The sequence below is a fragment of the Platalea leucorodia genome (genome assembly GCF_965183815.1).
Source record: "Platalea leucorodia genome assembly, chromosome: 4".
Taxonomy (NCBI): Eukaryota; Metazoa; Chordata; class Aves; order Pelecaniformes; family Threskiornithidae; genus Platalea; species Platalea leucorodia.
The window spans coordinates 94,118,364-94,133,811 of record NC_138826.1 but is presented as its reverse complement, the minus strand read 5'-3'; the positions used below and the strand labels follow the sequence as shown (position 1 = coordinate 94,133,811).

Genomic DNA, 15,448 nt, shown 5'->3' with positions numbered 1-15,448 from the left:
CAAGAAGCTCATACAGCTGCAAGTGGGAAGTGGAGAACTGAGATTTGAAATCTGAGATTAGTATAGCCTGGAAGCTGCTCCCCCATTACAGTGAGTGTCTAAAAAACATCCACCAACAGTTCAATTTAATCACCTCTAACTAGGCGATACTGAAGAAGTGACAGAAGAAATCCATTTGCTTATGTCTTTAAACCCAGTAGGGGAATCTCTCACAGTGGAAAGATCTGACAGCAGAGAAACCAATTGCTTTTGCGCTACTGCGGTCTGCTACTGGCAGTTCAACTTTCCATACTGCAATGGATTTTAAGCTGTCTCTTCATACCTTTTTCAGGTTTTATCTTCTGTCTGAGACACAATGTCACAGGCTTCAATCCAATAAAAAGTGATGTAGTAAGACTAATAAAATATATAACCTTCCTCCCCATCTCAAGTTGCTGTGTATTCCAAAATTTGCAGCTAGAATCAATCAAACTGAAAGTGTTCCACTGTTAGTGACTAGGGTTATCAGCAATGAAGATAGTTTCCTGGCATCTGTGATTTAATTCTAATTACTTGTTATCCTCTGTGTATGTTTAATAAAGAGCTGATGGTGCTTTGTAGAAAAAGGTCAAAACATTCTAATAATTGCCACTTCTGCGTACATGTAGCAATCCCCATGTTTCTTTTTCCTTGGCTTTTCATTTGCTTGGAAATTGCTGCTTAATTGTTGCTTGTTTGCACACATCTTAACAGAGTCACTTTGTATCACTTATATCTCTTGAGATATCACACACCAAACCGCTATCTTTAACCCATGAGACAAATGTTATATTGACATTGAAGATAAAACTTGGGGTATTGAGAATATTTCCATAAATGCCTGGCTAGAGTATTACCTGTGCCGCAAGTGACAGAAGGGCAATGTTATAATCAGAGGGATCACAACTTCTTTGCACCTTCTTGTCCTAACACCTGGCCAGCTAACACTGACATTTCGTTAGCTCTTGACAAAGAAAGCTCGACTTATGAAAGCAGTGGCTTACTCAAACCACTGATTCCTCCTGGGAATACAGGCTTTCAGCTGTGGTGAAAATGTGTTGAAATAAAGTATTGATGATGGGGATACTGAAAAGGTCATTCTCACTCCTGGAGAACTGTCTGTGTGTCTGCCTTAGTGAAATTAATTCAATTGCTTCCCTTTGGGACCGATGCAGCCCACCAATGTGAGTTTAAACAGCAAGGTAGGAAAGCTTACACTGTGTGAGCACTGAATATTTCAGCACTCAGAGACAGATGGGTTCTCCCTTCTCCTAATTTTGCCCTAAGTACTCCACGGCAAAACAGACTGGTTTCTTCTCTTATTTAAGAGCAGCAGTATGCAGTACCTTAAGGGCTGAATAACATTCCACACTAAGAGATGTGCATCTGAAAATAACTGTTCTTATTAACCTGCTGTTCTAACATCATTCATAAACAAATAAATCTCCTTGTCCCCCCGTCACTCCCTTGTCCCCTGCACCTTGCCCCAGCCATAAGTCCACAGAGCTTCCCAGTTTGTAAGGCTGTTCTTCAAATCGCAACTTTTTACAAGCAGTATGCCTATGCAGAAGCACTGCAGTATTAACCCAGGTGCAGGTAAGGGTGTCAGGGCTGCAAAATCATTGTTTGCAACGGGAAGTATTTTCATCACAGACTATTTCAGTGTATGAGGAATGAAGTGGAGGAACTGAGGTCTGGATTGAGGCCCATTTCTACATATAAAGAATGTGACATATACACAGATTACCATGGAGTGACAGATTACAGTGCATGCTATCAGCCCACGGGAAATCACTTATGCAAGGACCATGCACAGAAGCAGATGTAGGGCCAGAGAAACTGTGTTTCAAGCACCATGCCTGACTTCACATATTATCTTAGCAAATCATAGAAATGGCCACTAATGCTCCACCTCTATGTTAGGAATATTCATACTTTATTTTCTTTTGCCTTTGTTTGTGATGCTTATTACGATTGCTTTGGGTCAAGGTTTAACTTTCACTGATACAGCATCCAAGACAATACTTGACCAGTACAGTCAGAGGTACTAGACATTACTGTAATGCAAGTCATAACACTACCCCACCTTTTTTAGATACTGACCTTCACAGGATTCTCCACTTGGTGAAAACATTCCATTGTCATGGTAGCCCTCTCTGCATTCGCAGTGGTACCAACCAGGCAGGTTGATGCAGTTAGCACGGCTGTCACACTGAACAAAGCCATCTGAGCATTCATCAATGTCTGTGTAGTAAAAACAACAAAAAAGGAGAAAATTCAGTCAGAGGAAATTCCTATATTCATCTGATGGAAGAACAAGGTCCCTGGTATTCCTGGGTTTCACAGAAGTATTTTGATTACTGACACTTTAATTTCCAGATTTATCCAGAGAAAAAGTTTTGAATCATTTCCATAAAAGGACTTTTGCTAACGGTGTTGGCTGTGCTAACAGTGGAGGTTCTGCTAATCCCAATTTACTGTTTACATATTAGCAACTCATTTTGTCACAATACGTGATGGGTAATCTGACATCTGTGTAAGTTGCCCACAGTAAAAAGAAAGGAATTGGATCCCACTTCAAATAATAAGATGTTAACCCTTCGAGTATTGTAGGCTGCCTGATAAACAAAGATTGTTTCTAGGGGCATATAAAAATATTAAATATTCACTCTGGTCCTTGCTTATGCTCTTGGTGACACCTATTTTAGGTTAGTAGGGCTTCTCCGTCTCGTGGAGTTCCTGTTGACTTATACCAGTATCTCTGACTCTCAGTGAATCTAACTGCAGTCTCCTCCCTCACCATCAAAAAGAGCACCTAGGATTCCAAACAAATACTTAGACCCTGAAGATGAAATGCAACACATTCTCCTCCTCCTGATAATTCCTTTGGGAAGTGTGTTTCTTAAAAGAAAAATTTCCACTGACTAAACTTTACAGTAACAACTCACCATGGAATGGATTTCTGGACACGCTCGCTCGATCCAAAATCCACCAAAGCACATTCTGCAGACACCTGAACTCATGGACTCAGCAGAGATGCAGAGAACTTTGCGACATGTTCATTTCCCGTGCCATCAGTTACGCAGTAGGCCGTATTAAGGAATAGGTCCCAGCATGTGAGTGTTATTAACAGTTAGGGAATATCAGGAGCATGGAGTCAAACAAGGATAAAAATGTGTCCTTCCTTATCAAATTCATCACATTATGACTGTGTTTTATACCAGGGGTAGCATATCTATTTGAGCAGCACGTTGATCAGGAGGTGCCTATGGAACTGGCGCAGAGGGAGACACAACACGCACAAACTGCCTTCAGAAACAAAAAGCTCTAACCTCCCCGCCCCCTGCCATGAGTTTGAATAGTGAATAAATCCTCAACGTACTAGCCATTCTGGCCAAAGTAAAATAACAAATTAAGACTCAAATGCTTAAAAGTACCTCAGCACTTGATCTAGTATCCTCCGCAATGCAGACATGAAGAAGAGGTGTGATGTGACCACTGGGATACATGTAAAATATGTCAAAATTCTGCCCACAGTCCCTGTTAACTCCCATTTATGTCACCTGTTATTTTCATAGGAGAAAGTGTAAACTGCCTAAGAAAATCAACTGTGAGTTTCAATAAGGTAATAAATCTCTTTTCTGAGAATACTAATGTGCACATAGATAAAGATACATTTACTCTAGTCTCTTATGAAATCTATTCAAACACAAACTTTAAAAAAACCCAAGGCTTCCTTACCCATCGAAAACTATGAACTATAAGGTATCACTCAGTCACCCACATTTGGTTTTGAGTTGCATTTTTCTTACACATGCCAGGGGGTAGGTGGGATGTGCTCTGGGTACTATATTGACATGCCAAGTACATCTCTTTGGAATCTCTTTGGAATAACCGTACTACCATATCATGAGTGCATTGGTTTTTAAAAGCTTTACAGAGTCTTGAGGAAATTTCATTAGAAATTTTCATTATTACATCTCAGTCTGATTTTCTATCAACAGTCTCTCTGACTGGGCGTGCCTGGTGTACATTACCAGTATTTATGATGATGAAAATTACCAGTACTCCTGCTGGAATATTGCACGAAGCATATATTTTGCTGCTTTGTGTACCACAAATTAAGTCATAAGTCTCTATTGGTTTAAAACACAGAATTTTCAACTTCACTACGGATTTCAGAATAATCATCTAAGTAGTCCTGCTGCAGGACTGAGAAATGCCAAACCTTTACAACCGTCCGCTGTTCAGTGTGTCTCTCTCTAAATCAGTGTAAACTCTGGCCTTTTTCTTGTGAGCAGCCAGAAGCCAGTGAGACCTCAGAGGTGTTTGAGAGATCAGAGGAAGATCAATGAAAATTATGTTACCGTAGTGAGAAAAGGTTGGTTTGCAGTCTGTGCCTTATCTACTGCTATTCACTCACATACCCACAGATTACTTAAGAAAAAGGAAAGGAAAAGAAAGGACGACAGTCTAGGAGTTCCCTTACCACTGGGGAATATGTTGCCTGGGAGACAGCTTGCCTGGCAGAACAGAATCTAAGTGACCGTGCTAAACGCTTGGGATCACCTGGTCAGTACAAGATAACTTGTTGGGCTTGGCCAAAGCTACAAGCCCTAGAGAATCAACGAAGCATGTAAACTGAGAGGCTGAAAGAGAAGAGCTGTTGTTCAGACTCGATCCGAATCTTCATACTTGTTACTTAATAACATGCGTTAAGACACTGGATGGCATATATTTCTTCTCTGGGAAAGTGGAATGTATTTATTGGTGATGAGCTGGAGAAAAGAGTGTTATTTAGGTCAAAGTAGCAGATATGAATTAAAGATAGCCTGTGTTCCTCTCTTCTGAACAATTTATTTGTGAATCTGTAAGCCTTATAATTATAAGCACAGTATTGCAGGCACAGGCTGAGTGCATTCTGATGAACTCACTGATTATTCAAGAAAAACAAGCCTTGAATGTCACGTCAGTATTGGTAAACTGACAACAAAAGGAGCTTTTCTGTATTTATTTGCAAACTAGCTGACAAACCTATATCACAAGAAATATTACTTGGGATGAAATGCTTTTACAGATGCCAATAAACAAAGAAATACATTCTTCTGGTTTTGTTATGGCTGCATGCAAAGTTGAGTGGAGTTATGTAAGAAAGCCTATCATAAAAAGCGTGGACAGAAGACACTGGTGGTCTTTAAGAAATGTCCTGTTCTTGATAGATTGTTTGCCTGAAACCATTGCATTGGAACACCATTGCTGCACCAATGCTGAGTAATCCATTACTCCTTACATGATTTTGCAGCAAAGAAAAGAAATCCAAAACAATTCTCACCACTAACTTTTTAGGCAAACAACAGCACGTGCCAGTGGGTTTCAGACTATAGATGTTCCTTATGCACAGAATTTTGTTCTAAATCTCTCAGCTAATGCTGATCGTTAATTCTAGCAGAGACTTGCTCCGTAATGGGACAAAATGTAACTGTTGCAACTTTGTTAAAGAAGAAAACGCAGCAGAAATGTGTTTTGCCGAGCCAAAGCCCTGATTTCATGGAAAATTTTCTTGACGTTTGGATAAAAGGATTTCTATTTTCAAATGGGCATAGCATGGCTCAGGAAGTGCTGCAAAAGTATCTACAACTGAAATTATCTTATTAGTATGGGAAAAGCAGCCAGAAATAATTTTTCTCTGTCCTATGGTGAAACATTCTCCGATGAATCATCTTGCAGCTGCTCAGTCAGAGGTGTGAGCTGACAAGAGAAGAAAAACTGATTGAAGTTTTGCTTGGCCAGTGGCTATGGTATATCAGTGGGCTATATGGAACATTAACAGCACTAATGAAGTCCTGTTTGATGCTGTACTAGAAAGGCACAAAGAATGAAATATTACTCTGTAGAAGGAAGTTACTGAAAGGCTTTATATTTTCACTTATAAAAAATTAAACAAAACGTTTAAGTACAAGGAAAGGAGGGATGTCTTTTTTTCAATGGCAGGTGATGACATTTTTAAATGAATAGACAAAACAGACATCTTATTCTGAGTATGCAAGTTCCGCTCTTTAACTGGCTATAAAAAGCTGCAGCAAAGTGGGGGGAGAAGAAAAGGAAAAAAAAAAAAAAAAAAAAAAAAAGAAAAGGAAAGGAAAGCATCCCCATCCAGAAAGTAAAATAGAGTTTTGTATGTGGGATGGACCAGAGCAACTGGCTTAATCCTGGCCCTGCTCCAATTTATGGCAGAACCCCCACTGACTATCATGGAGGTGGCATTTCCTCTATTTTCCTCTCTCCTTTTCAAATAAACAGCACAACTGCATATACCAAATCTGCCACCCCATTGATAAAAGTGGCCATGTTTGGAACAGAAAGTAATACGAAGGCAGTCGCTGGAAGTAACCCTCACCCCAAGCTGGAGAGCAGCTACACAGCTGTACCGCAGCACTTAGGCACCGCCTGCTCTAGCTGTGCTTCCACCCTATAGCTGCATGGCAGAAGATTTGCGATTTTGGCTCTTGAAACACTGTGGCTGGAGAACACACACCTGTGAGACTGATAAGCCCACAAAACACCAGGAATATGGGGACTCTCTCTACCCCATGCAATTCATGGACGCACTCATGGCAATACTGTACATACCCTATTGCCACAAAACAGAGTAACTGATGATTACACACTTGTGTGGCACACGATTTGGTTTTCAAATATTCGGCATTTCTCCTGTGCGTTTTTCTTAAACTGAAATCAGTCAGCCTGGTTATTTCCATATTTTGTTACCCATTTTTCAACTGCAAAAAAACTTCAGTTGTTTTCTTTTTTTTTAGCTAACTGAAGCTCCACTCTAATAAAATAGACACACAGTCACAAGCGTTTTGAAAGTTAGTACTTTATACCCCTAGCTCCCCTTGACATGAAAAAAACTTGCTCTCCCAAATCACCTTCTTTATACCTCAGAATCACTCATTTCCTCAACTGTGGCAACAGTTTCAGTTATTATACCCCTTGCTCTTGGGGACACTGAGAAAATTCTGCTCCCTGAAGAGTAAAATAAGATCATTAGCAAATTATTCACTGGTACACTAAGAAAAAAGGAAAGCTAGCTGTCTGATGAATATTATTAGAGAATTTCTGTATAATAAGAGCTTTTGAAGATTGAAAGTGGTATAAAATTGCCAATTTGAAAGATAGCAGTGTTCTTTCATCCAGCAATAGGACCAAGCTCTCTAATGTGGTCAAGCTGCACTCAACAAAGAACGATGGCGTGGGGGAAGAGGAGGGGGGTTATACTATTTTATATCACTCACTTCAAGACTGAAATATTAATCATCAAATCCTCCTCTCAGAAAAGCCTGTATGCCACCATCAAGCACAAAGTTACAGAGACACAGAGCACAACTTAGTCCAAAAAGCCTTTCTTTCATAAACTGCTTAATCCAGGTCAATACAAACCAAAGCCCCAGTAGCTCTCTCCTGTCGAGAAGGCAACACCACAGACTGGCAGCTGTTAATACTTAGAATTTAGTTATTTCCATCCTGGAAGTTTTTCTAGGACAGTATAATACATGGCACTTAGCTAAGACTGCCAATTAATAGAGACTCCCAATTGCAACAATCTGTCCCAATGCTAACTGGGTTATTATCATTGGATATATTTATAAAGATTAATGAGCAGCCAGCAACTTCCATAATGTTCAGTCACTACTGACTTAGGCTAAATTTGAGATCTCATTTCAAAGGCAACAGCCTTTCCAGCCTAATGCTAACCTCCAGAGCCACCCAGGTCCCAGACCCGTATACAGTATAAATGAAGTGCAAACACTGAAAGAAAAATAATTTCAGAAGCAGATCACTGAACAAGTGTTTTAGGGGACTATGAAGCTGTTTAAAAAGATAAATCTTCAATTTTTTTTTTCATGGGTACATTTGGAACAGTAAGACTCTGATATGTCTTTGCATATGTCAATACATTTTCAAGCATATTATGTCTCACTTGGATATAAAAGACCATGTCCCAGCTATTCAGACTTATGCTCAGATAACAGAATGCCCAGTAGGATTAAGATGACGTGTGGGTTATCTGATTTTAGTAAATATGTATGCAAGGGCGAAAAGGCCTTATTCAGTAGGAGAAAATGAAATTCACTATACTGCATAATGTATCTGCTGTCAAAACTCAATTTTCTAGAGTAGTTTTGAAAAGGGTTCATTATCTCTACTGCAAGTTCTAGAGTCCCATCTCTCGCATTTAAGAAGAGAAAAGCGTTTGTGTTGGTTTTCTTGTGACAGCAGATTTCTAATATGATGATACTTGAGAAGACCCTGCTGTTCAATCAGACCTTTGATTTGAGATCTTATGCAAAAAACAGGTCCCAGTGGAGAAATATAAGAGCCTGAAACTAGTTCAATATACTGGAGCTATCTTGTTCTTAAAACAAAATATCAGCTTTTGGGATTTCCATCCCACTACATTCCCATATACCACATGCATGTAATATCATACAAAGGAATAAAAAACCCCAAGAATACTGCTGTGGTTTAACCCCAGCCAGCAATCAAGCACCACACAGCACCACTCGCTCACTCCCTCCAGTGGGATCGGGGAGAGAATCGGAAGACTAAAAGTGAGAAAACTCGTGGGTTGAGATAAAGGCAGTTTAATAGGTAAAGCAAAAGCCACGCACGCAAGCAAAGCGTAACAAGGAATTCATTCATTACTTCCCATCGGCAGGCAGGCGTTCAGCCATCTCCAGGAAAGCAGGGCTCCGTCACGTGTAACCATTACTTGGGAAGACAAACACCATCACTCCAAACATCCCCCCCTGCTTCCTTCTTCCCCTAGTTTATATACTGAGCATGACGCCGTACGGTATGGCATAGCCCTGTGGCCAGTCTGGGTCAGCACTCCCCCTGGCTGTGCCCCCTCCCAGCTTCTTGTGCACTGGGCAGCGCATGGGAAGCTGGAAAGTCCTTGACTGGTATAAACACTACTGAGCAACAACTAAAACATCAGTGTGTTATCAACATTATTCTCATCCTAAATCCAAAACACAGCACTATACCAGCTACTAAGAAGAAAATTAACTCTACCTCAGCTGAAACTAGGGCAAATATAGAAGCTGAGACTGCTGAAATAAACCAGGAAGATATCAGTTATGCTACAATACCAAAGTTGTTTGGAATTCCTTTTAAATCTGTTTTGTAAAGTCTCATCAGCTCCTTTTTTCTAACACTGCTGCTGATTCTCAAAGGAACTTTCTTCCTTGGTCAATAAAAATCCTAGAGCGTGATTCGGTTTACAGTCTCACTCTGATTTGTTCAGCCTCCAGTAACTCTTTAAAGATACGACATCATATCGTGAGTACTAGGACATGCTTTTCACTGTATGGATTCTCACATCAAAGTCTCCATTAAACCATAGAATATTCTTGATTTTAACTGCATTTGCATCCCAACATTTCATTCAGTTACAAGTTTAAATCATGAAGGGCCAGATTACAGCTGGCCTGTGGGGCACAGCAAAGAGAAGAGTCACACACAATTTTACCCTAGCATAACATAGGTCTGTGAGCAAAAAGACTACACAGCATTAGAAACATCAGGTATCTCAGATACAGGCTTCAGAGAAGAGTGAAGACCATGGCCTTTCCTCTCCCTGCTCCCCTAGATAATGAATTAGATCCGTGTTGGAAAAAAAAGTGTTTTGAATGCCTTTGGAGTTGCTGCTTCTATCTCTACACCTCCCAGATCTAGTAGAAATTCTGGCTGAGTCACCTTGAAACCATAATCTGGCTCAAAAGGCAGGAAACTAGAACTGGTGCTATAAATGTCATGTTAAAAATTGCTTCAACAGGTTGAGTCAGTGCTGCAGATATGTTCTTCACTAAAAACTTCCAACTGTCATGTTGCATGAAAAAATAACTATTGTTAAAACAGGTCTTTTTTTTTTTTTTTTTTTTTTTTTTTTTAAATCCTAGCATGAGCATGATTGCATTTTTTAAAGTACCCTGTCCATGGAAAACTAATTTAGTTCCATTAATGAAAAGGAAGCAAAATGTGATTGAGGATGTAATACGGAATTATAGTTCATTAATTCTTCAAGTATGTAATTTTCCAGACTCCTGATCCCCCATTGATTTCTGCACACCCCCATAGGTCCTGCTAAATGCCAGCAAAAAGAAATTCAATCGTGTTGTTATTTCATGTGTGGCAGTGGCGGTGCTCCAAAATTAGATAGAAATGTTATGAAAGGGAATTTTCCACTGACTGCCTCACCATGCAGCCCTGTTAACAACTCTTTGTTGTCAAAAATTGATCAATCACAGGCCCCACCGATAACTGAAACTATCACAGTCTCTCATTACACACCCAATATCATCAAAGGACATGATATTTGTAACAACTGAAAGCAATAATTCAGAACACCTAATTAGCCATGGTGAAGTAGGTGCATCCATGAATAGTGTAAAAAAAAAAAGACAATATATTTTTCAACAAGTTTCTGTGAAAACGATTGTGCCAATCCCCATTAGAAAGACTAATTGACAGGTATTGGGCTTCTCTTTCTAATCGTTGACAAAGATGTGGTTTTGCTTTCACTTTGTCCATCACTCTCAGTACAGCACCTCATCTTAACTGTAACACATGCTTCTGTTTTCTCGTTAGCCCTATCTTGAAAAAGAGAAGTAATTATTTCCTTCAAGACAGAAAAAGCACTTTTATACCTTGAAATACACTGACAAACCCATTTGAGACACCTACTAGTGTCTGAAATTTCCGTAGCTCCATTTGCACGTGTTAGAAATAGGACTGACACGCTGGTGCTATCACTAAATGTGTCAGTTGTTGGGTAACAGTAGCCAGGTCCTAAAAAAAAAAGAATTAATTTGTCTGAAAAGAGAAGAGTAGTTTGGCCAGCTCTTTTGTAACAGGTGGGAAGGAAGGCTTTACTTGCACGATGTACTCACTGAAGATCTTGAGTTTCCTCCAGTGAGGAGTCAAGTCAGTCATAACCATGAGTTATGACTTTTACATATTTGAATCAAGGATGCAAAAAGGACATTCTCAGCTTAGTTTGGGTTCAGCTTTGTAGAACGTTGTTTCAGATCAGCTCTGGTATGAATTACAGTAAATTTCCAATGATTCAGTTCAGAGGATATTTAAGGAAAACAAAAGAACCCACAAAGCAACTCAGACAAAGTTTTGGCTAGGAATTGATTTTACACCCTGATTTGAACTTAGTCTTCTGCTATGGTCTTCTACCCTTTGGTCAGGGTACCACACGTTATACCTGTGCTTAAGTTTAAAACATTCTTGCCTACATTTTCTTACCAGTGACTTGTTACCATGACTCTCAGTCCATATACCGGTGACCATCAATTCACGTTGCTGCTCCTTAAGCATAAAATCATGTAGAGACTGTACAAAATTGCTGAAGCACAGAAAAGAAACAAACCGCACTATTCCTTCGTTTGGGCTATAAACATATCATTGGCATATATCTGCAGAAACTGCAGACTCCCTCACGTTGACAGCAAGAGGAAGGGCTCCACAGGGATACAGGGCAATGATTGGCAGTGTTATAGATTTTAATTCCACTAACAGCTGAATGGCTCGTAATTCATAAAAGACAGAGCTTACAGTGAGTGATGAAGGTCATCCCTATCTCCCTTACAGAACAGAAGGAAATTCTGTTATAATGCTGCCCAGCTGCACTATTCACATTCTATTTATAGCCCCCTGTATTTTAAGAACCTAATTGAAATTTTAGTTTTCATGTTTAGTAAAGAAGGTTCTTTCCCATAGCAAATAATAGCTAAGTAGTGGATGCATTTTGATGTTTTTAACAAATAACAAAAAATCCCATCTCCTCAAAGCTCTTTGGTAGCACTCCCCTTCCCTGGTTTCTCTTTTTTTTTTTTTTTTAAGCTGCTACATATAGGATTGTAGTGTTGCAACAAGCTAAAGAAAATATAAAGAGAAAAAGATAAGTACTAGTATTTGGCTCTTCAGCAGATAAAAAATCTTTTGTTATTTAAAACTGACAAGGACTCTGAGGGAGGAAAGAAATAATATGCACCCAAGAAACTGTGTCAGGCAAGGAAAATGAAGGGAGAAAAAGGCACAGAAGGATGAAGCAGCAAAGCATCTTAAGCTACAAAACAGAAAGGATTAGGCAAGTAGGGTCCATGCCTAAATCCAGAATGCTCACCAAACTCAATATAGGCATTTTTTCCTTAATTTCTGTCAAAGATTTACTTTGTGAATAAGTAAAAATGTAAAGCAAAGTAAAACTTCCCAAGTTTCTGAAGTCACCAGCCTTTGTCTCACTGCTCATTTTTGAGCTAATTTTTCATATCTAAGAAAAATTCAGGTGATAACAGGGATTAGGGTGACCTCCCTTCCAGACACTGCAGCCAAGCAAAAAGCATCTCATCTGCAGAACCCCAGCTTTCTCTTGGCTTGCTGCAGATCTCATTTGTTTACTCTCATAAACAACTTCTAAACCTTTTTCTGCAATTTATTGAGCTAGTGATTTTAGAATATGTCCTTTCTGAAAGTCAAAGGAAAAGTATTTTCTTAGATTTTATGAACTGGCTGCACTTCCCCCTTGTAAAAATATGATATAAACCCCACCATGTCTTCTCTCAGATATTGATGTATTTGAACAAAGAACCAAGGGGAGCAGAAATGAGATGACCTTTATCTTATCTGGCCTTTTGCCACTGCCTTCTTATGCAAACCTTGTCACCTACTCAACTTTCCCCACGTGTCTTGATTTCCACATTTGTAAAATGGAGAGAAACTGCTTCTACCAGCTCTCTTTTTTTGTACATGAAGAACTCTGGGTGAAGAATTTTAAGTTTTACAGCGCAGATTTGGTAAGTACCACATGTGACGATGCAACGCACGGTTTGGGGAACAGTAACACACCGAGGAACAGGAAGTACAGAAGAGGCCAATGTGTTTCGGGAAGAGGTGAGAGGAAGAGCACTGAGCTGCAGAGATGAAAGCTGCACCCCTGCCTTTACTCCCCTGCCTGCTTTATTTGGTAGCACAGTCAGATCATAGAAGTCACAAGGACACTCACTGATAGTAATTTAAGTCTTGCATCATTTGTTTCAAACAGATCTCACAATATAGACCACAAGTGTTGTTTTTTTGTAAAAATACAAGTCTCCTGTACAGTTCTGCTGCACTCTAAGGATCTTTAATTGTTATGGATATTTGCAAGAGTGGTTGATTATAGCACCAGCACATGTAATTAACTTCGTATTATTATATGTGTTCAGGGGAAATATTTGGAGAAAGGGAGGAGCAGTAAGCTATTTTGTACACCAGCATGGTGAATTGCAGAATCTCACTTACAAACAGCTTATCTATATCATATATGCCATCTTTGCAACCCATCTGCTGGCTGCATATGTGTATTTTCTGTAGCCTGAATTAGCACTTGGAGCATTCTTAAAATGGAGCATTCTTTGCATGAATGGCTCGTTCTCCACAGGTTAGCTGAATAACTCTCTAACTACAGTTTCTGAGACTGCCAATCATGTTTTCTTTTTCTGATTTGAACTTCCTTGTAATAGTAAATATGAAGACTTGGCTTTTACTGGCACATAGTTAGCTGAAATTTGATGGAATTATTGATTACAATAACAATTCAAACGACACTAATTCTTTGCTAGATTTTTATCAGAATTGTGGAATATGCAGTACTATTTCTCTTTTCAGCAACAGTCCTTTCTGAGTCTGAAGTTACATTTAGACTGTAAACATCACATGCCCAGGATTCATAAGTTTATTTATAACTAAAATCCTGCAAATAAGTTAACTTTTTTCCTGAGGGAAAAAAAAATCTCATGCAGAGGCTCTTGGAGAAAAGTTTCTGCAGAAACTCTGTGCTAGAGTTTCTTGTTCTTCCCACTGAAAGGATCTTCCAAATTCTTTTGGGCTGAGGGATGAAAAAGAAACTTTAGCCACTTTATACCCTTTATACAAATGAATGGAGAAATCTCAGACAAGTCAAAGGGGACAGAGATGTGATGGCAGCCTGGACAACCTGCATTTGTAAGCTAATTCCTACCAGATTATTGCTCAGACTCCACGTAGGGTTTGTAGTTTACTGCTTTCCCAACTGATTAAGATCCCCATCAAATCTGGGTTGTTCCTCCCGCAGAATGTAATCATTCATGAGCTTTTGTCTTGCGTCTGGATGAGTTCTCCCCCTTCCTTCAACCTTCACCTCTTCGTTTGAGAATATTTGTTTCAGAGGGAGTGAGGGACATGCCCTTTGCCACCTACAGTCCCTGGGAGCAAAGCTGCTACTGCATCATGCATTCCACACGCTGCTCTCTCCCTGACTCTGTGGGACATCGTCATTAAAGAAGATGCCAGTTAAAAGAGAGGTACAGTCAGGAGAGAGTTAAAACTTTTGCCTCTACTTTGTTTCTGCCAGTGTTTGCTCTTGTCTGTCTGCCTATGTTCATAAGAGCAACTGAAGCCCAGTTAAGAAAGCGGAGATTGCAGTATTTGCCTCTTTAGCGCTCAGCATTCCTTAAGATGTAATATATCAAATGCTTTGCAGTGACTTTAGACTTAGGCAGAGTCAACATATTTTTCATGAACTCATTTAAATAGCTTAGAAAAATGCATCACGCTTGAGATCCTTATGGGGGTAAAGCCTCTTTTGAAATCAACCCTATCTTTACATGTTTAAACCACAGTACACCTATTTACTTCTAAACGTACAAGCATTACTAGCAACTTGTTTTATTTTTACAAATGTTGGACTGGGCAGCTATTCACCTAGAATATTAATTAGTTGTGGGGGAAGCAGTCGACTTACGAATAAAGCTATGAATGCATTGCATTCCTTCAGCTAGACTCTAACTTAATGGGATTCCTGCTCACCCAAGGCCTGACTTCAGAAATATACTAAAGAGTTAGCATTACAACAGTACGCTGCACAGTCCTTCTTTTCCTTAGGGTTGGTCAGAGATACCAAAATGGTCTTGACCATCAATGGCAAAGAGTCATTTTTGCATCCACACAAATGGACATTTTAGAATGACTCATTACAACTTGTTATTATTGTTCCTTAATAGCAATAAACAAGAGAACTTGGATCACATGCAAAGGCAGCTCATTAAAAGCACATTGCCCTGTATGCCAAGAGACCTGTATCAATTTATGTCAGTTGAATACAAGGCCCAGTTTTGGTGAGATGAAAGCATGAGAAGGAGATCAGTAAGGAAAACAGTTATTTTTATCAGGTTTGCCTAGAAATTAATCAGAGGAGGAGTATGGCAAAAAATAAACACAAAATAGTCACTAATTTTGAATTACTGGAAGATGGTTTGAAAATATAATACTCTATACTTTTAATACAATACCTTTGGCTGACTACAGAAGACCACAACTAAGGAAAATAAAACATTTA

General features: G+C 39.4%; 1 protein-coding gene across 1 annotated transcript in view; it reads right to left on the bottom strand.

The window, feature by feature from the left end:
- The window catches only part of NELL2 (neural EGFL like 2), a gene marked incomplete at both ends in the record, with an annotated part of 155,879 nt that overhangs the window by 14,339 nt on the left and 126,092 nt on the right, over positions 1 to 15,448 (bottom strand). Inside the window, one exon of the mRNA XM_082308552.1 lies at positions 2,122 to 2,262. Coding sequence (XP_082164678.1) covers positions 2,122 to 2,262 — 141 coding nt within the window. The remainder of the gene's footprint in view (positions 1 to 2,121; positions 2,263 to 15,448) is intronic.